This window comes from Eucalyptus grandis, chromosome 11, assembly GCF_016545825.1.
Source record: "Eucalyptus grandis isolate ANBG69807.140 chromosome 11, ASM1654582v1, whole genome shotgun sequence".
In the NCBI taxonomy this organism is placed as follows: Eukaryota; Viridiplantae; Streptophyta; class Magnoliopsida; order Myrtales; family Myrtaceae; genus Eucalyptus; species Eucalyptus grandis.
Genome location: NC_052622.1, coordinates 41,497,695 through 41,518,459, shown reverse-complemented (window position 1 = coordinate 41,518,459; position 20,765 = coordinate 41,497,695). Strand labels below are relative to the sequence as shown.

Below are 20,765 nucleotides of genomic sequence, written 5' to 3'. Positions count from 1 at the left end.
AGCGTCACCGCCCTCGGTGAGGCCGACCCTCGTCGGTAGCTAGGCGAGGCTCACCTAACCTCGTCGATAGCCAGGCGAGCCTCGCCGGGGATGGGCGGGCCTCGCCCAGCCTCGGCAAGGCTCGCGTGGCCACCGGTGAGGCTCGGCCTCGCCAAATCTAGTGAGGTGAGCCTTCTGGTGGGCGGGCTTGCCTCCGGCGAGCTTGTTGAATCGACGGACGACGGGTGGCGGCGGTGGACGGTGCACGGGTGGTGGTAAACGGCAATCGCGAGATGGCCAAAGGGAAGAAGAAGAGTTGTTGGTTTTGATTCTCAAATTTGTTTTCGGAACAAGAATCAATTTTTTTTTTTATTCTTAATTCCACTTCCAATCTGTTCCCAGGAAAAAATTTGTTCCCGAAAATAAAAATTTTACCAAACACGATTTTAGGCTAAAACTGATTCTGAAAACAAAGAATCATAATTTGGCAATGTTTGGATAGTTACCAAACATGGCCTTATATTATATGCATATATTAGAAATCCTTTTACACTCTTAGTAAATTCGGAAGAAAATATATGATCTTTGGAATTATAAACGTAACAGTCATCATGAAATTTAAGAAATAGAAGAATTATTATAGTAAGACTATATAAATGATTTTGACATATGATTAAATATGGTGGGTTTATTTCTTTGTATACAAAATTGATATGTACTCATTGACAATCTTATATACCGTGTTTTGCTAAAATTGAAGAGATAATAAGAAAAATGATTCATGAACTACTTGGAATAAATTTAAAGTTAAAGGATTACGTCACCCATTAGACCACAATTGAGAGATCATGTGTGTCGTTTACCGAAAATTAAATTGATCCTGACCCGTACTTGACACGATTGAACGGTTATTTTCCTTTGAAAATCATTATCGTTCAATTAGTAGCATTTACTTTGATCTCGAGTTTTGCCACGTTGCGTTTGATGGAATCCAAGTAATTTAGTTCTTTATGTTATTCCATTGATCCATGCTAGTAATTACAGGTATATTTTCTCCATTGCATATTGAAATGTACATATTGTTGCGGTCAAATAGAGATATTTTAAAAAGTCAAAATCAAGATAGAGCTATTGAAATCTAACTATTGAAAGGTGGGAACAAATTTTCTCTTTCTCGCGAAAAAAAAAGTCATTTAATTTTCAAAATATAACCAAAGAAGTGCAACATTAATTTTTATTTGCATATTAAGAAAATTCAAGTGCTTTAAATTAAAAAAAAAAATCAATTCAAACAAAGCTATTGGAGTAATCGAAGGGCTTGTTTCATAATTATTTTGTTCCAAGGAACGTTCTACTCATAAATAGTTTTTCTTTAATTTTATTCTATGGACAGTTTTTTGAGCATTAAAATGCATTTTGTAAATGCACAAAATATCCATTCCTTAAACAAAAATGCGATTATCATGGCAATCAATTTTTTTTTTTTGTAATTTATAATTTCGTTTAACTTTTAATAATTTTTAAGATTTTTATTTGTTTCTTCTCTTATTCTTCTTTTTCTAATCGATCACTAGCCTTGAGGGAGCACCAAGGGCTGAGGCTCATGATGCATGGGCAAGCTTAGCCTTGCCCTAGCGAGGCTCGCCTAGCCCTGTCGGTGGCTAGGTAGGCCTCACCTAGCTCCAAGAAGGCTGGCCTAGCCACCGGCGAGGCTCAACAAGGCTGAGTGAGGGTTGGACGAGCCTCGCCTAGCTGCCAGCAAGGCTCGGTCAATGAGAGCTAGCCTCGCCGAGGGCCAGTGATGCTCGTCTAGCTGGTTGCCGGTCCGGTGACTAGGAAAGAAGAAGAAGAATATGAGAAAAAAGGAAAAAGGAAAAAAAATATAAAAATATAAAAAAATTGATTTAGAACAGAATCAATAAACACGATACCAAACGTAATTTTATTTTAAAATTAGAAATTTTGCACTGAAATTCTTAAAATCTATTCTCGGAAATAGAATAAAAAAGTATAATTTCTGATCAAAATCTAATTTCGGAAGCAGAATGATTATCAAACGCGCTCTAAGTAAACTAATCAATGAGCAATTCCGATAGAAAAGTGAATCTCCTTGCCGAGCCTCAATCTGCGATAAATCGAGCAAATTCCGACGGTGGAGATCGCTCGATCATGGCTCGTCGTTAAAAGGGTCCCCGGCCAACGGAGAAGGTCCTCTTGCTGCTTACTTCGCTCTGTTTCGGGCTTCTCTCCTCCGCGAGCCGGCGAAGCGCTCGATCGTCCGAGTCATCTCCCCTCCCAAAAAATGGCGGCGACCAAGCCACTCATCAACCTCAACGAGAAAATCCCCTCCGACGGAGAAGAGCCGGAGAGCCCCACGCGAGCCCCGGACCCCGTTGACCCGCCCCCGGCCCCGGAGCCCGGCCGGCGGGCCCCCTCCCCGGCGGCCGATCCGGGTCCCGGGAAACCGAGCAAGGAAGGCGAGGGAGGGCCGCCGGCGAAGGGCACCACCGCGACGGTCGTCTCGAGCGGCACCGGCCCCGTGAACGACATCTACCGGAGGATCCGACGCGCCGAGCGGTTCGGGATGCCGATTCAGCTGTCCGAGGAAGAGAAGCGCTATTCGCGCGCTGAGAGGTAGGACATTTCTGCGATGCTTGTTCGTCCTCTGTGTAGTTATTCTGTGTGGGCGTTGCTCTTCATTGGTCGATGCGGTTTCGTTTTCCCTTTGATTCCGGGAGAGAGTGAGGAAAGTGAGAGCTGCTTGAGCATTAATATCCAAAGGCAGGTCAAGAAATGTCCAATTATTAGAGCATGGATTTGCCCTTTGTATCTTTGGGAAAGGGCGCGATGTTGAAGGTGAATAGTTGCTCATAATTGCGAAAGGGAAGTCTCATTGTAGTTGTTTCTTAGGGATAGAAGCGATGGTGGCCGTCGCGTCATCGCTTGAATGGATTTGTTTCGTCAGCAAGCCTTTTGATATTTCTGCGCAGTGTAATTTGGTCACCCCACTTATGTAGCTTGTTGTCTTCTTCATTAGTATTGCCGGTTTCATGTCTTTCTTCGTCCAGTCATGGAAATGAGATGAACCTTTAAGATGCAGGACCTGGAACTGACATGTTACCTTTTGCGGATTTTTAAGTCTTTAGCGTTTCTTTGTCATGAAGTAAAGTCAAGTCTCCATAGTCATGTCTATCATTGGCACACATTGTTATGGAAATTTCAGATTGATTGTTATAATCTCCAACTACATGAACTTTATGTTGCCTTTTTTGGGATGATTCAAAACTCACAACAGCGCATCACTTCATATGGAAGTTCTATAGTCTGCTAGAAAATTAGGTTTAGTCTTCTGAGTTGGAATGTAATGTGGCCTTTCAGCCCCAATTTTGTTGTGGAACTCTCATTCTTTTCTTTTCTCTTTGTTATTTTTGCAATTAGCACGCTAAATCTGGGATGATCTCGGTCTAGGTTTGGCACTGGATCTGTTCTGAACAAGTCAGAAGCTCGTGGTGAATCAGAGGAGCTGAAGAGAAAAGCTAGAGCAGAGAGGTTTGCTTCCTTGACTCGCTAGTGTCTATTTGATTCTGGCTACTTCACTTGAGGAATTCACTGTTTGATCTTCTATCATCCCTTGTTTCTCAGGTTTGGTACTTCAGTTTCACCACTGGTCACAGACGAGGAGGCAAAGAAGAAAGCTCGGCTTGCTAAATTTGGTTCGGGGTCCAAAACTGATGCTCATGAGGAAGATAAGAGGAAAGCCAGGGCAATCAGGTTTTCATTTTTTTTCCTCTTTTGGCAATAAAAGAATAAAGTAAAATGAATAAGTGAATCATAATGAAAGACACCAGTTGATTAAGAGCTAAGGATTGTGAATACCGGATGGAGCCGAGATTTGACATGCCTTTCTGCTGTTCTCTAGATTCTCTAATCTTCCATCAGGTTCCCTGTCCCAAGGGAATGGCAAGGCAGTGATTGCAGGCAAGGCCACTGGAGGAGCATGAGGAAAGATGACAGCAGCAACCCTTTTTGTTTATACTTTTCCTTTTTTGTGAGTAGTTTCTTACCCATGTTTTCCTTTTGTTGCCAGCCTGGTCATGCTGTATTTATTGTTTTCATAGGATTGCCCATCATACGTCCTTATTCTTCATTGAACATGCTTCTCTCATTCTCATTCCTTTTTTTCCCTTCAATAAAGTGAGCTATGATAATTAATATTTCTTTTTTTTTTTCTTTTTTTCAATTTGCCAGGTGTAGAAGTTGCAAAGTTAGTTGCATCTGACATTTGAAGTGGCATCCAGTTATTCTAACAAATTCCAGATCGAATTCTCCCTTATCCTCGAAATGGCTATAGTGCAGCGGCATAACAAGGTTTCTGCAGAATGAAAGGAAGTTCTTTTATTTTTCTTAAGTCTCAATCAATTTACCCACTTACCCATTGAGGCCAGTGGAATCACAAAGCTCCCCCTCAGTGTCAACTTATCACCCGTTCTCAAAATATCAGATATTCCTATTTACAAGCACATTGACTTTTGTCTTGAAGGTTTTTCTATAGGCTGGCAGCAGTGGAAAATATGCTGTTATAACTGTTTCGTTTCAAAATCTAAAGATCAGCTTGTTCTACTAACGAACTGGTACACAGATGGGTAGCCTCTCATATCCAAGCTTAGTATGGCTTTAAGTGTGAAGCTTCAGTATCGACTAATTTATTTTTTCTCATGTATTGAGTCAATTTTTGTCACTCTTAGAAGTAACGTGCATATGCTAAAGCCAGCGGTGATAGTTAAGGCATTTGTGGCCTCCTCGAAGCATCTAAAAGTCCTTAAAAGTTCAATTAGATAATGAGTCTGGATTCAGTGTCTTTTGGATTTTCAGTGTTTTCATTCTCATGCTCATGTTTGATGGCCTTGATTGTGTGGAGATGCTCCAATCTTTAGAATCATGATGCAAGCAGCAGATGAGATTTAGTTCACGGTTCACCTTTCCTAGCTGATTGGATTGCACTAGCTATAGCTTTGTTTTTTTCACCTGAAGATGCAGACGCTCATTTTTGGTATTTTGTGAATGATACATTGCATTTTTAGATGCCGTGTACAACATCTTTTCAAATTTGAGGTCTCAGGGCTAATTGAAACCTGCTTGTGCATTATCATCATGAAAATCTCTAGATCCACATCCACTCAATTTTCATTTTTCTAAGGTGAAGCTTTTTCATCTTGTTTTGTTGGAAGTCCTGATCTGCTGTCCTTGGATAATGAGAGGCACATCCAACGTGAGTGGGATAAGCTGAAGGCAGAGCCGACAAGTGACTTTTGTCCTTCGGTCTGAGACTTTTATGAGGTTTTTTATGTTTCCTGATTTTGTGACCTATCTTAATGGTTAATTCAGATAAGTTGGCACGTGGGAGGATTTTGTTGATATTGCAGGTCTCGATGGGTGATTTGCAGATTCAGCCAGGTAAGATTTGGGCACTAGAATGTCACTCAGTTTCAGTTTCCGCCATATGTAGGTTTTACTTTGGGGTAGTGTGTTTGCCTTCAGGTGTATTACTCGAAAAAGATCTTTGTCTTGTACGGCTAGCAGTACTAAACTTTTAATTTTAGATGTATTGTGGGATGGTAACTGATGTGCACTTTCTTTGACTTGTGATGGAAACATGGCTAAGTAGCTCTCTCTCTCTCTCTCTCTCTCTCTCTCTCTCTCTCTCTCTCTCTCTCACATAGTTGGTCGAATAACATATGGAAAATTTCATAAGCCATCCTCACATTTGGGTTCACACATCAATTTGCACCGTTGGTTTTACAAACCTACAATCAATGTCCTTACTTTTGTCATTCAATTTCAAGTTGTATCCAAGGCTCGGTCCTATTTACAAATTAGTTTTTCCCGGTCCAGCATTGCCCATTTCGAGTTCCTTTTCTCACATTTGGGTCTGAATGTGTCTGAGGGGTAAATTAGGTCTTCTAGCTTGTGGATTTTTTTATGTCAATGCAAATTGGCGATTTTCAAGACTGAGGTTGGAAATTGTCATGGCGACAGAAACTAGAGATTGTTTCGGAAATTTTCCCGAACAGAAAATCTCAAAAACGTGGCATTGGTACTTCGTTCTTCTATTTTTTTTTGGTCAATTATTTGCCTTGATATATCAGTTGATTTGTTAATCGCAATTTTTATGCTTGTCATCGTTTCGATGATTGAAAATTTATTTTTTAAAAATGATTGTTTGTATAGTTTACAAAAATAAATTAATTTAACTCTGTGAAGGCGAGACACCTCACCAATTGAATCCTCTCTATTAAGGACTCCTCTGGCTCTCTTATCACCGATCCAACTCGAGTGCCGCAGGTTTTTATCTCTTTTTTCTCGGATCTATTATCCCCCCATGATACCCTTGTCAAGCTGTCCCTTGAAGACTTGCAGCAAGTTATTTGCAGTCCACTCTCGGATGCCCAAGTTTGCTCCATTGTTGCACCTGTCTCGGACTCTGAGATTAAAGACACCATTTTTTCTCTTCCAAGAAGTAAAGCTCCGGGCCCTAACGGCTTTACTGCCGAATTGTATAAAAACAATTGGAGAATTGTTGGACCTTTGGTGATTCGGGCTGTGAAGGATTTTTTTTCCTTAGGTCATCTCCTAAAAGAAGTTAATGCTACAATTGTGGCGTTAATACCTAAGGTACCTAATGCTTGCGAGGTTGCGATTTCGGACCTATTGCGTGCTGCAATACTATTTATAAAGTCATTACAAAAATCTTGGCAAATCGGATTGCTATGGTTCTAAATAGTATTATTAATCTGCTCAAAACGCCTTTGCCAAAGGTAGGAGGATTAGAGACAACATTTTATTGGCACGGGAGCTATTTGCAAGTTTTCACCGTGATCCTTATCTTCCGAAATGTGCCATTAAAGTTGACTTCCGCAAAGCTTATGATACTGTGGATTGAGATTTCTTGGAGTTAATCCTTCTAGCCTTTTGGTTTCCGGAGTGGTTTATTAAACTGGTCATGGTATGCGTTCGCATGCCTATGTTCTCTATCTCTATCAATGGGGAACTTCACGGCTTCTTTGCTAGTGGCAGAGGCATCCAGCAAGGAGACCCGATGTTTCCTTATCTATTTACCCTTGCGATGGAAGTTTTTTCGGGCATCATCAATCTGAGGACCTTCGTGAAAGATTTCAAGTTCTTTTGGAGATGTAAATCTACGAGACTCTCCCATCTTTTTTTCACTGACGACGTCTTCCTATTCTGCCGTGCGAATCGGAAGTCGACTGTGGTCCTTAAAAGGAGCCTTGACACGTTCTCCTCCTGGAGCGGTCTTGTACCGAACAGAAACAAAAGTGATGTTTTCCTATTGGGAGGCTCCTCTTCCCTTCAGAGGAATATTCTATCTACATTTGGTTTTCAAGAAGGCAAACTCCCTATTCGGTATCTAGGGGTACCTATCATCTCTTCTAGATTGACCAAGACCGATTGCACTGAGTTGATCAACCGTATTACAGCAAGAGTCCAATCTTGGACTCATAGGTTTCTCTCTTTTGCGGGGAGACTCCAACTTATAAGGTCTGTTCTCCATTCCATTCAGGCGTTTTGGGCCAGTGTCTTTTCTTTACCTGCCGTTGTTCTTCTGAATATTGAGTGCATCTTGAGACAATTTCTTTGGAAAGGTTCTGCCCTAGGAAAAGGCGGGGCCAAGGTCTCGTTGCTAGATATTTGCATGCCAAAATCTGAGGGTGGCTTGGCTATTAGAAACCTTAAAGATTGCAATAGAGCTTCCTTGCTCAAATACATTTGGTTCTTATTTACTGATAAGGAGTCACTCTGGTGTCGTTGGATTCACTCAAATTTCTTAAAGAGAGTGAATTTCTTGATTTCTCCTCAACCAACCTTATGCTTGTGGGCTTGGAAAAAAAATTTGCAGCTCAGGCCCTACTTTCGCCAGTCGTTTCATTGGAAAATTGGCAATGGAATGCAGACATCTTTATGGCATGATAACTGGCTTCCGTGTGGTCCTTTGGACACAATTGTTTCTTCCACTGTAATGGAGGACTCGGGTTTATCTAAGATGGCAGCTGTCTCCGAATTGTACACCTCTACCCCAGCCTTTAAATCCTGCCTAGAAAGGTGGGGCTTCTCCTTGCTGGTGCTTTCTAATGTTTGTGACCGGTTCTTTTGGTGCAGTGATTCTTCGGGCCTTTTTTCGGTTGCTTCGGCCTGGAATTTAATCAGAGTTAAAAAAGATCGAGTTCCTTGGGTGACTCTGGTTTGGGATAATGCCTTGGCACCACGTTATCAATTTATATTATGGCTTATTGACAAGAAGCGCCTACCGACTCAATCACTCCTACTTTCTTACGGTAGGATTGACTACTCGGTCTGTGCCTTTTGCTTAACTCAGCTGGACTCTATTGATCACCTTTTCTTTCACTGTCAAACTCTTGCTACCTAGCTTATTTCTGGGCTTCTAGATGCAACCTACCTTGGAGAATCAGACCGTGTACCGAGACCTCCACTTGGGCTCTAAAGTTTTTATCGGGTAAGGATTTCTTCCACAAAATTGCTATGTTCTCTTTTGGAGCTCTGTGTTATCTAATTTGGAAGAAGAGAAATTGTATCATCTTTTACGGTGAAACTGTTTCCGTGTCGGCTCTCAAAAATCATTTGATCAAAGTTGTCAATGACAGAGTTCTCTCCTTCAAGAATGTGCCTCATACCCCAAGAAATAGAAGACTTCAAAGGAATTGGGGCTTTGACCCCTCGGTCTTTTCTCGGTAGCTGTGCTTGTTGCTGTTGGTGCTTGTCTTTGTACTATCCTAGTTTCTCTCGTCCTGCTTTTAAGCGTGTAGTAGAGGTTTGCTAGGTTTGGTTTTGCCTCGGCCCGGGTTGTGGGCGTTTTTCTTCTTCTTTTGTTTTCCCTTCGACTCCCTTCCACTCTTCCTAATGCGCAGTCAGAGTGTAAGTTGGCGCCGTTTTTTGTTTGTCCAAAGTTATCAATATATTTCTTACATTTCACAAAAAAAAAAAAAAAAAAAAAAAAATTAATTAATTCAAAAGTATTTTTATTATACTCGAAAATATTTATACATAAAGTGTTATTGATGATAAAATTATATTTTATTTATTAGTTATTTAAAATAATATAAGCGATTATTTTCACAAATATATATTTTTAAATTAATTATTTTTAACATAACAAACGTTGAGTTTGTTTGTTTTTTTCTTTGGGGGTGGGGAGGCCTATGGGTGGACGATCCCAATAAAATTTTTGCATGATTTGATAGATTTTGCTATTTATAGGTAAATTAAAGCTAAAAATGAATGTAAATTATGTTAACAAATAACAAGTGTCCCGAGGAAATTATCAAATGTACTCGATATCCCCTTTTTTCTACTGAAATCGAATTCCAATTTGAAATGGAAGAAGATTCATCGCCTAAACTCTGCAATCCCTAATGGAAAGTGGAGGCGAGGGGCAAACAATGTGAAAATGAGCTATAGACTGACTGGGGGATAAGCTCAACGACAGCACTACGCTGTTGTTTACATATAAATCTATAGACAAGAAAATTCCGAGCTTACAAAATAATATCGTACGACATATATCACAAGAAGTATCACTTCATTGAAATTATATAGGCTTGTTAGCTCAATTGCCTGATAAATGATTTAAAAATCGTAATATTTAAGTGTCACGTAAGTAATTTTGGATATTGTGCATTTAAAGAACTTAATTGTACTTTTATAAAAAAGATTCATGAGTTGGTTAAATCAATCAAAACATTTAAAATTTAACCGCGTTCAATACACAAGATTTAAGACTTCTTGTGCATTTTCTCATGCTTTTAAGACGCTATTAGTTGAAAAGTGGACAGCATGGATTCACATGTGAAAAATATTTCTCGTCATTCAAAGGTAAGACACCGCAAGGAAACTGCGATTCCTCGTTGGCGCTCTGCAGAGGAATGAACTCTGTTTTGCGCAAGAGGAGAGCTTGTCGCAAGATCGACCATCTCTTAACGGCGACGCAGTTCCAGTTCAGGCCTTTCTCCTCCCGCAAACTGACGCAGCACCATCCATCGCGGAGCAAGAAACAGGACAAAGCCCTCAGGATCCTGAGCCTCGTCGCTCCCAAAACCGGTGGGAACTCCAGTCGCCAGAGCCATCTCCGGCTCATCGAGGACTTCTTGGACACGAGCTCGAATGCCCAGAAGCTCGCTAACGGCTTCGCTTCTCTGGGTTCATCTAGTGCCGCTGTGCGTAACGTGTTCGACGAAATGCTCGAATCCGCTGCATCTGACGAGAAGGGTTCCGTTTCCGGGGAGCGTTCGTCTAAAGAGGAAAGGGTCGGAGATGGTGCGGTTGGTTTGTCACATGCTTTGAGTTCATGTGGGTCCGCGCGTGATCTCGAAGGTGGCGTTCAGTTCCATTGTTTGGCGATGAGGACTGGGTTTCTTGCCAATGTTTATGTGGGGAGTTCTTTGATAACCTTGTATGGTAGGTGCGGCGAGCTGGGGAATGCTTATAAGGTGTTTGAAGAAATGTCTGTGAAGAATGTAGTGTCTTGGACAGCCATCATAGCTGGCTTTGCACAAGAGTGGCAGGTCGACGAGTGCTTGGAGCTGTATCATTCGATGAGGTGTTCAGCTTCAAAACCCAATGATTTCACGTTTACGAGTCTTTTGAGTGCTTGCACGGGTAGTGGAGCTCTTGGACAGGGCAAGAGTGCCCAGTGCCAGGCGATCCAAATGGGTTTTGCTTCGTACATTCACGTTGCCAATTCTCTTATCTCCATGTACTGCAAGTGTGGGTGCATGGATGATGCATTGTGTATATTTCACGAGCTGCCCAAGAGAGATCTCGTGTCGTGGAACTCGATGATTGCTGGGTATGCTCAATATGGGCTTGTGCATGAGGCAATTGATCTTTTCGAGGAGATGCTGCTGCAAAAAGTCAAGCCAGATGCTATTACTTTCCTTGGGGTTCTGTCTTCATGTCGTCATGCTGGTCTTGTCAAACAAGGGCAGCTTTACTTTGACTCGATGGTTGATCACGGGTTGATCCCAGAACTAGACCATTATGCATGTGTTGTGGATCTCCTTGGTCGCAGTGGTAAGCTGGAAGAGGCTCGTAATTTCATAAATAGAATGCCTGTTCAGCCCAATGCAGTCATATGGGGCTCATTACTTTCTTCCTGCCGTCTTCATGGGAATATTTGGTTTGGTATTCAGGCTGCAGAGAGTAGGTTGGTGCAGGAACCAGGATGTGCAGCTACACATATTCAACTGGCAAATCTTTATGCCAGTATTGGTCTCTGGGATGAAGCAGCACAAGTGCGAAAATTGATGAAGGATAAATGCCTTAAGACTTATCCTGGATATAGTTGGATTGAGATCAGTAATGTAGTTCACAGATTCAGAGCAGAGGACTGGCGCAATGACCGAGTTACTGAGATTTTTATGTCCTTGGTTGTTTGATGGATCATATGAGAAATCATGGTTATGTGCCTGAGGTGCATGAGGAGGAGGAATTGTCATGTGCAGCAGTATAGTATAGCATGTGGCTTATGCATTATTTTCAAGTATGAGGAACAATCACTTTTGGGGATCACATATGGGAAAAGTGCTTTGTCTTCTCAAGGAGAAATCTCTTCCTTAGAGGAACTTATGGAGCCTCCCTGGTCGGATGATCGATTGGGTGAACTGTTTGCGTCCTTTTAAAGTCCGGAATGGCCCAACTCTGTCAGGGAAAAGATCAGAAGAGGCATCTGTTAGTGTCTGCTCCTTCACGCATGGGGATAAAAGTTACTGCTGATGCACAAGCGATTGCATTCAGGAAGCTAATCTAAATGACTTTTAGCTCTTTTTAGAGAGAGAGAGCAACAATCGGCTTGGTTAAATAACTCAAATACGATGCAAATGGTCCGAAGTTGAGGACTACGGCACATCAAATAGCGGATGCAGAGTGACCGGGGATTTACGAGTTACTCAAATACACTGCAAATGATCTGAAGCCAAGAAGTTGTTCACTCATCTATAATGCAGCATGTGGTTGTTAGTTAAACGTGCTGCAAATGGTCTGAAGTTGAGGACTATTCAATGGGAATTTCTCAGTGTTTGTGCGGTACGCCGCTTTGAATAGGAGTTACGGTAAAATGGAGTCAGGTACGGTGCGCCCGACCGGAAATCGACCCCTCGAGGGCCATAGGGCCCGGAGTGTCGACAGTCGAGATAAACTTTTATAGACAACTTCTTTCATTTTCGTGATCAGGTTGCCTTCTTAGTGGATGATCACGCAGCATTCTTAGAAATTAGATATCTAACCTGCGATACCCTCAAGCAACTTTCTATCACTTCGGGTGTGATTGAACAAGTCAAACTTAATTCTTCAATGGCCTCTACTTTAAAAATCGTTTAAAAGGTAACGTTCACCTTGATATGGAGCCAATATATTATGGCCCACATCAATAGCATAATTTCATCTGCAAATAGGAAAAACAAATTTTCTAACTAAAGTTGAATAAGCACTTGTAGATTTTTAAATTATGCACATATACCCTCGTGCGATGATTGGAGCATGTATGAAGGTTTTTGAACCATTTGCATCCTTAAATAAAAGCCTAAGTAAAATAAATGCAAAAGCAGTCTTAATAATTTTTTATTATTCAAAACGTTTTTTTTAATGAATTTACATAATTAGAGGGCATCAAGAATATGTTTACGGACAAACGAGCTGAAAAAAAAATTAAAACGTAAATAGTAAATTTTGACACTTTTAAAAAAAAATATAATCTAGCGGCATGATCTAATTATCCAATTACGTGAAGAAGGACTAACACAACAACCTGAGAATCTATGAACATACACTGTGGACCTTAGAACCGATCCTATCAAGTTGGTCCATTATCTACTTGAGAATAGGACAATTCTTTTTCTTCTTTTTTTTTCTGTTTCATTTTTTCTATTTCTTGAAATGACAAATTTTAGTAAAACATCAACTTATATAAGAGAGACTGATACAGCAACAACAAAAATACAAAATACAAGATAAAACTAAAATTAAAGAATTAGGATTTCTCGATTAAGTTCCACACTTGGAACTAGATCAAAACCGGCTAAAATAGGGTTGATTTGGTTCCTAAGAACCACCTATGCAAAGACAATATCCCTGCCCCTCACTCATTTAGCTTGAGTGTTAAAGATAAAGTTTATATGGACTTGAACAATGGCACAATGAACATCTTGTTATATTGAAATATTGTGACCTTTTAGCTTAATCTTAAAAAATTTCTTACATGCTTTGAATATGTTTGAATGATTATTAAAAAGAAGTTCAGCTGCCACTTGAATCGGGAAAAAAAATGTGAAAAATGATAAATTTAGGACTAAACGCGACGCTTTAATAATTTTCGACATGGTTATGCGCAACTTTTAGAATTTGCAGAAATGTATTAGGAAAAAAAAAAGAAAAAGGAAACAGGCCCGCGCATTCCTTTCCTTCGACTGATCCCTGCAAACTCTTCACTGCAACAGAAAGAAGACAATGGCGGTCACGCAGCTTCCGCCGTCGCCGGAAATCCGCAAGCTCCCTCTGTACAAGTACGTCGACGGCGTGCGGTGGCTCCCTCCCTTCTCCGCCCTGGACCGCTACGCCGTCATCGCCTCCTTCGACTCCGACTCCGACACCCCGTCCCTCGAGGTCCACTCCGTAAGCCCTTCCAAAGCCCTGGCGCTCGCCTCCGCCCCCGCGCCGCTGCCCTCCCGCGTCTCCTCGCTCAAGTCCGCGAGCTTCGCGCAGCGGCCCGTGGTCGCCGCCTCGACCCGCGCGGGGTCGCTCCACGTCATGGCCGTGAACCCGATGGACCTGTCGATCGAGCCGGCGGCGGCGGCGTCGGAGGGGCTGCACGCCGGGGGAGCCTCGTGCGTGGACTTGGCGGACGGCGGATCGGACTGCGTGAGCGTCGGGGAGGACGGGAGGGTGAATCTGGTGAGCCTCGGGGAGGGTCGGCTCCGGAAAGCTAGGGTTTTTGACGCGAACGGGCTGGTTTCGTACACCGCCGCGAAATGGGCGTCGCCGAGCGAGTTCGCGACCGGCGGTTACGGGTTCAGTCTGCACTGGTGGGATCGGAGGACGCCCGGAGGGCCGGTCTCGCAGTTCAAGTGTGATCGGTGAGAGGCTTGGTGGACTTGATGTTGGTAGTGCATCAAGTTTGTCATTTTAGTTTAGCTGGTGTATTTGTCTAGGTTTTTCTCTCGATTTTTATGTTTAGTTCATTGTTTGAGATAAGGGGAAAGAGTATCTTAGATGTCTTGATATGTGTTACTGATCGATGTGCCAGTGTGTTCGAGTTAAAAGAATCTGCCGTGCAGTCTGTGCATGTTGTGGTCGGAGAATTGCCTAACCGAGCATCGGAAAATTGAGTTTGTTGCTTCCATGCTTGTTTCATCCTCCGCCTTCTGGTTTTCTCAATTTGGTGGTTTGAATCTAGGCACAGATGTTGCTGTTTAGATATCCAAAGGGACACCCACATTGGAATTAGTGTTGCAAGATTCGTAGAATTAAATCCCGAACTACTTGGCTGTTGCCTTCTTTTGTATGGAAAGCTTCTTTCAGAGTGGGGTCGGGTCATCCACTTATGCAGCTTATGTCTTAGATATTGAGTGGTGCTCTTGGGTGTGTAGAAGTATGTTTGGAATTTGGTTTAAAAAAGTGGAAAATGAACATTGATTATTCATAGAAAATCGATAAATTTCGAGCAAATTGCAGTTTTTTGTTTGTCAATACCCTAGATTGGTTTGTGCTGGTTTCTAATAGGCAGGTCTTTCTGGTGAAACTTTGCAGCATCCAAGAGAAGGCTTCTGGGATAGTTCACTCTATTGATATTCATCCATCTCGAAAGCACACTTGTCTGGTATGATGGATCGTGCATTGTTTCACATTCATATCCTATTCCGTTACAAGGATGTCCCTTTCTTCATTTCTGTTTCTCAAGTACAAAAGAGGTTTACCAATCCTTTTCTGAGTGTCCAGCTGTATGTGTTGTTGGAAGGCTAGTGGAGAACAAGATTAGTTTTGTTTGGGGAAGAAAATGGATCAACAGGATTCTTGTAGCATCCTCTGGCTTCTACCTCCTGTCGTCTCTCTCAATAATAACCAGACTATTTTGTGGCATTAGTCATTTGATGAGGTTCCTAGCTGCTGCAAGGACGATATAGTTGTTTCTGGTCTGTTCGATGGAATGGCAAAGGAAATTAGCCTGGCACAAGGTCAATTCTGTGTTCCTAACTTTCAATCAGAGGATGCATATTGCTTGTATATCAGCCAGGAACCAAGCTCTAGGGAAAAAGCAATTAACCAAAACTATCTGACCTATTTTCATCATTCTGATATCTTCTCTTATTAGATTCAATTTTGCTCGCAGGCAATGTTCTACCTGGTGGTTCAGATAGAATTTTCTTCCTGACACATTATTTTGACTTGCCGGCAACCTGGCTCAACTTATAATCAACTTCCCTGTTATGGCTGTTTCACTTATCTTCTGTACTTGTAGGCAGGTGGATCATCGGGGACCATATTTGCCTGGGATCTGCGGCGGCAACAACAGCCAATTATTTTATCTGGAGTCGGGATGGGTGAGGGAGTGACTAGTTTGGTGTCTGAGAGTGAGATTTGGGAAATCCAATATGATCGCAGTATAAAGCCTTCTAATGTTGGCTCACGAATGTTACCTGTCATGATCTGCTCAGAAGATGGGATTCTAGCTGTTGTGGAAGAAGGTAGGAGTTGTCTGGCCAGGATAAAAATGATTGACCCTTTGTAGGATGATTGCTTGTGGAACTGATATGACAAAAAACTAAGGAATGCTTCTGTCAAATTTTAAGTCTGGGGACTCATCCAATGGCTGACCCAGTGTTTCTTAAATTATAGTAGGACTTGTGTACTAATGGTAGCATTCCTGTTGGTGACTTCTCAGGCAAAGAACCGGTGGAGCTCTTGGCTGAACCCTGTGCCATCAATAGCTTTGACTTTGACCCGCAAAAGCCCTCCGTAAGTGCTTTCCCCAGAGTCATAAGTTTTTATCTTTTTTGTTCAATCTATTCTCCTGATACTTGTCATTTCTCATCAATTAGGAGGTAATCTGTAGTTTGGAGTGGGAATCTATAGCCATCTTGTCAAGGCCATAGGTGGATATGAACTTGTTCAAGGTCAAAGCTGAAGTAACAAATAGACACTGGTGTTGGCGTGGAAGTTCTAATCTATTGTCAAAAACTTCAATTGGCTATTAAGAAAGGAGGATGCGCCTATTGGGCAACAAATCAACATCACAAGCGACATCAACTTGCAGAGCAAATTGTGTTCTTCTTCTGTGTCTAGTGTTCTTGCAGAACTCAGGATAAATCAATTTGGACTTTTGAGAAGGGTATGAGGATGTATTCTTGTTTAAACGTTCCACACATGCCGATCTGATTCAGATCAAGAATTTTGAAGTGATGCCTACTTTTGCTGTGGATTCAGAGTGCTGTCTATATCTTAGACAGCTACTGTCTTAAGGGACACTGGAGAGTGATGTTGTCACTGTGAACCTGTGAAAGCATTTTGCTTCTAAATTCATTTCAACCGTGAAGAAATTCCAAAAGATTGTTCTGGATTCAGAGTGCTTTTGCCTATCACCTATGGGCCGCTGAACAAGATAAAGGATTATGTTTACATGGAACTCCCTCAGTAATAACTAATTGTCAGAGTGTTGAGAGGAAACTAGTAATAATCATCTTAACATGAATACGGAAAGTAGTATTGTAAACCCTGTTTCATGCAGCAATTGGCCTGCAGTGACTGGTTTCTCTGAATAGCTCAACTAGTACTGGCCCAACGAAAAACTTATAGAGGAGCTCTACCACCAGCTTCTACTTTTGCTCCTATGGGCAAAACATCAGTTGTCTCTCATTAGTAGCTTATTCAAGCGTAATTGGTCGTATGCATGTCGGTTGCTACTTTGGGGCGGTTAATTTGTTTCGGTATTCAGGGTTTATTTTTTCTGAATTAACCATAGGGTAGGAACACCAGCGATCCTCCCCGGTGCGACCTAAAGAACCCCCCACTAGCTGAAAAATCGATAGCAAAAGAATCATGCTCGGCCTATATGCTGTCGTGATCAACCCCCTTCCCTAAATGCTTACCGCGATTTTTGCGTGAGCACCATCCACTTGATCTGTGGCATACACAGACATTCTAACCATGCGTTTACGGCTAAAGGCGGTTAAATTGGGAACATAACGATTTATGTTGGCAACCCCATGGTGAGTAATGGTGATGGTTCGGTCTTATCTTGTCACTCATTCTCGGGCTTGACCAATAGATTATACATTTAACACTTTCCCGTCAATTCACATGAAGGAAGGGAGTACAATGATTCATCCTAGGCTCATGACTTGAGTCACAAGAAGCAACTGACAACCTCCTTTCAATAAGACTTCATAAATACACTGAGCAGCGAAACTGCAAGAAGGGAAAAATATCTAAGGTCTGGGTTCAGAATCAAGGCGTCCCGGAAAAACCACCTCCAGTTTTTAAATATCTCAGGTTTCAAGCACAATTTGGAACATATTATTGCCTAACTTGTCCTCTAGAAAGGACAATAAGAAAAAGCAGGACAAAGGCGGAGAAAGATGTCGCTGGTGTCAGCTATCATGTATTAACAGATCAGAGCTTTAAACATATGCCTTCTTTCCATTGAACTCCGAGTCTTTACTCTGGCGTGGATCAGAGGATCAAGGGCTTGGCTTGTGATTTTCCTCGTTATCTTCATCTCTCTCGGCTGAGGTTTTGCTGGAAGCTTGATTGGGACCGGTGCCAGTAAGCTGGGAGCTTGCTTGTCAATCCCTTTCCGTGTCTCTGGCTCTGCCACTGAAGCTTTCAACATGGGAGAACTAGAAGAGGAAACATTAGAAATTGAATTAATTAACTCTGTTGACCGCAAAACATGGAATACATCTGACATATGATCACACTTCCTATGAATTAAATTAGCATTACTCAACATGCTTATTGTTCTGACCAGATAAAAAGATCATGCGTATTGAATTGTTTATCGATACTAGGATAAGTGGTGATAATCAGAAATTCTGCACATAATTTTCTAGGCCACTGAAGTTGCATGCAGTAGTAAAACAGAAGTGATATCACTAGGAATATTTAGTTGGAGAACAGTGTCAGTTAGAACACATGCCTGGGGTCATCAATCTTGAACTCTTCATCACTGGGGGTGATTTGCTGGCCAGATTTTTCAGCAGGAAAATCATCAATTTCCCAATCAAGATGAGCTTCATGGGTGTCAGAGTGATCACTTGACTTGAGGTGATTTGAAGAATCGGTTTTCGAGTCTTGGGAAGTTTCTTGCTCTGAGATCTGCCTCTTGGCTCTTTCTAATCGTGCGTCTTTGGGGCCTGAAGCAATGGGTGATCTGCAAGATTCTTCTGATTCCTCCAATGTAGGTGAAAATGGGATGTTCGCAGTTTCAAGCTTTCCCCTAAGGAATTTAAGCCTCTTCTCGGCCTTGTCCCTCAATCTGATCTCTTCTCTCAGCTTCTCCTCCAGCTCTGTCAACTTCACAACATCAAATAAGAAAGTGAGAAACAGGCATCATATTAAGAGAAATTTCACCATTACAAGCCAAGCCACATTAGAAGGCGAAACTCGGTTCTGTTGTTATCCAGAGAAAAACGCTAAACCCCTTTTCTTTTGCACACATTTGTAGGAATGAGATTTGCGTAGATAAATGAAATGAATAAAATCCCAGGAAGAGATCAAACCTTTTGAACCATGAACTCTGCATCGTCTTTAGCTGCTCTAGAGGCTTGTCTCTCTGCCAGCAATCTTCCTCTCAGGCACTCTAAGAGAGTCAAACTGCTGTTGTCACCACCATCGTCCTCCATTGTATTGACACTGGCCACTCTAATGTTAGCGCACTAAAAAGGAGACCGATGGACAGACAACAGAAAAGGGGGGATGAAAGATCGAAAGCCCACCTGCATATTTTCTCTTCTACACAGCTGATTGCCATTCCTGTTCTACCCATGCACATGACACAAATTCCTACTGATAACTCAGACGAAAAGACCAAGCACTTCTATATCAGCATTAGAGGAGGAAAATCAGAGATTCAAAGATTCAGAGAGAGTGACGCCTATCTAGATTCAGAGAAGGTCTCGCAGCAAGATGCAAGATGAAGCTTTCAATGTACTTTTCTGGAAGACATTGTGACCATGACTCATGAGGTGACACACCTGGCAGGTAGAGCTAGCTGTTTTTGTTGCTCTTGTTTCTTCTTTGGGCGATGTGAGCCTTTGGGTGGTGGACGTTCGTAAGATCAACACTTTCTTGTCTTCTTTTTCACTTTTTTTTTTCTTCTTGGGGTTTGATTTGTTTTAAGGAGGGAAGTTGGGTTGGTTTGGTAAAGGGACAAGGGACACACAAGTTTTGAGCCTTGTGAGTGTTATTTGTACTCTTACGGCAGTGGTCTGTCCAAAGCAATGAGTTTATATGAGCTGCTTCCATCATTTTCCTCGGCGATTTTCATGTCAAGGACAATAACCTTGTTGTCCTCTTCCACTTCAGCGTGCCTCGTTTTTATTTAAGACCGCCTCAAATCTCTCTCTCTCTCTCTCTCTCTCTCTTTGTGTGACTTAACCATGTTGCTTCACCGACCAAACACTAAATCCTAATTATGACTCCTTTCTTATCATCGGGAATAATGAATGTGTAGTTGCTTATTTACACAGACTCAGCCCTCAACTACTGAATATTTCCTCGAAAGGAAGACTATGTCGTTTCGATTCTCAAGATATCGAGTATACATAATTCGACCCTACCCATGCGCTGAAAACCGTAGATTTTCTTCGTCTTTATTGCTCGATAGATATCAAGATGCCCGTTAACAAAATCCAAAAACCAAAAGTGGCGACACCGAGCTGGATTAAATTATGCAATTACTGACCCATCCCCCACAAACACCACGCAAGAGAGAGGTGTTGTAAATTCTGGGCGTTGTTGTCACGTGATGCCTCTGAACCGCTCCTGTCCCCTCTCGTCTCCTTAATGGTCCGGATTCAATTTTTGGAAGATTGAGAAGGAGAGCCTGCAGAATGGCCGAGACCAGACACCGCTCGCCCGGGGAATTAAAGACGCCCATGAACCGCACCGCATCAGCGAACCGACCACGACCAGTTTTCCACACGCGACATCATCTGACGCCCGCGAAAAGGGAAAAGCTTTAAGTGGACTGACCAGAAACAGTTCTTTCTATACTTCGTTGTTGCTTCATAGATCATGTAAACAATTTCCCAAGACAAACGGAAAGGTAAGAGATTAATCACCGATTCTTATCATTCTTGGCATTTGTAATATGTCGCGACTAATCATCGATTCTTATCATTACACATGATTGCAAACTTTGCGTCCCAGTTGAAAGACACCTTGGACCTCACTCTAAGAAACCGCCAAGCAACCTCGTATGAGTTCGCACAATCAATGCGCCCACCCACCCAAGCTGCTTAAATCATGAACTAAAGATGGGAGCAACAAGCGTATTCCCAAGTCCAGATAGTACTTACGAAGAACCTTTTTGTTGATTACTCGAGCAGCTGCTAGAAGGACCAAATGGGCACCAACAACTAATTGAAGAGATGCAAGTGCGCGCACGCTCTGTCAATGCTTTCTTTATACATTCGGCGAACTCTTACCATAGATTTGATTTTCAAAATGTGCCCAGGAAAGGTAAGCGTTCTCTTCCCATTCCA

General features: G+C 42.1%; 4 protein-coding genes and 1 long non-coding RNA gene across 8 annotated transcripts; 4 read left to right on the top strand and 1 right to left on the bottom strand.

Moving 5' to 3' along the window:
- Window positions 1-2,150: 2,150 nt before the first annotated feature.
- Window positions 2,151-6,600, top strand: LOC104426518 (protein MODIFIER OF SNC1 11). Its single transcript, XM_010039595.3, has 5 exons — window positions 2,151-2,613; window positions 3,448-3,528; window positions 3,622-3,750; window positions 3,899-4,027; window positions 4,228-6,600. Exons 1-4 carry the CDS (start codon window positions 2,282-2,284, stop codon window positions 3,978-3,980), a joined length of 624 nt encoding a protein of 207 aa, XP_010037897.2. The 5' UTR covers window positions 2,151-2,281; the 3' UTR covers window positions 3,981-4,027; window positions 4,228-6,600.
- Window positions 6,601-8,418: 1,818 nt separating this feature from the next.
- On the top strand, window positions 8,419-8,944 carry LOC120289629. The gene is made up of 2 exons (XR_005547737.1): window positions 8,419-8,509; window positions 8,658-8,944. It is a non-coding gene; the product is annotated as an uncharacterized LOC120289629 (long non-coding RNA).
- Window positions 8,945-9,172: 228 nt separating this feature from the next.
- On the top strand, window positions 9,173-12,239 carry LOC104426519 (pentatricopeptide repeat-containing protein At2g37320). The gene is given in 2 exon segments (XM_039304842.1): window positions 9,173-11,427; window positions 11,430-12,239. Coding segments are annotated over 2 exon segments (1,584 nt in total). The 5' UTR covers window positions 9,173-9,935; the 3' UTR covers window positions 11,522-12,239.
- Window positions 12,240-13,432: 1,193 nt separating this feature from the next.
- LOC104426516 (nuclear pore complex protein NUP43) lies at window positions 13,433-16,622 on the top strand. The gene is made up of 5 exons (XM_010039594.3): window positions 13,433-14,138; window positions 14,812-14,881; window positions 15,521-15,746; window positions 15,944-16,017; window positions 16,101-16,622. Exons 1-5 carry the CDS (start codon window positions 13,513-13,515, stop codon window positions 16,152-16,154), a joined length of 1,050 nt encoding a protein of 349 aa, XP_010037896.2. The 5' UTR covers window positions 13,433-13,512; the 3' UTR covers window positions 16,155-16,622.
- Window positions 16,623-17,315: 693 nt separating this feature from the next.
- Window positions 17,316-19,559, bottom strand: LOC104426515. Of its 4 annotated transcripts, none has more exons than XM_039304384.1 (5): window positions 19,254-19,559; window positions 18,996-19,062; window positions 18,780-18,921; window positions 18,197-18,573; window positions 17,316-17,897 (listed from the first exon to the last, which is right to left on the bottom strand). In XM_039304384.1, exons 2-5 carry the CDS (start codon window positions 19,049-19,051, stop codon window positions 17,663-17,665), a joined length of 810 nt encoding a protein of 269 aa, XP_039160318.1. In that variant the 5' UTR covers window positions 19,052-19,062; window positions 19,254-19,559; the 3' UTR covers window positions 17,316-17,662. The 4 variants fall into 4 exon arrangements, with proteins under 4 accessions (XP_039160318.1, XP_010037894.1, XP_010037895.1 ...); XM_010039592.3 differs by having other exon boundaries at window positions 18,996-19,065; window positions 19,254-19,558; XM_010039593.3 differs by having other exon boundaries at window positions 18,780-18,912; window positions 18,996-19,065; window positions 19,254-19,556.
- Window positions 19,560-20,765: the final 1,206 nt, after the last annotated feature.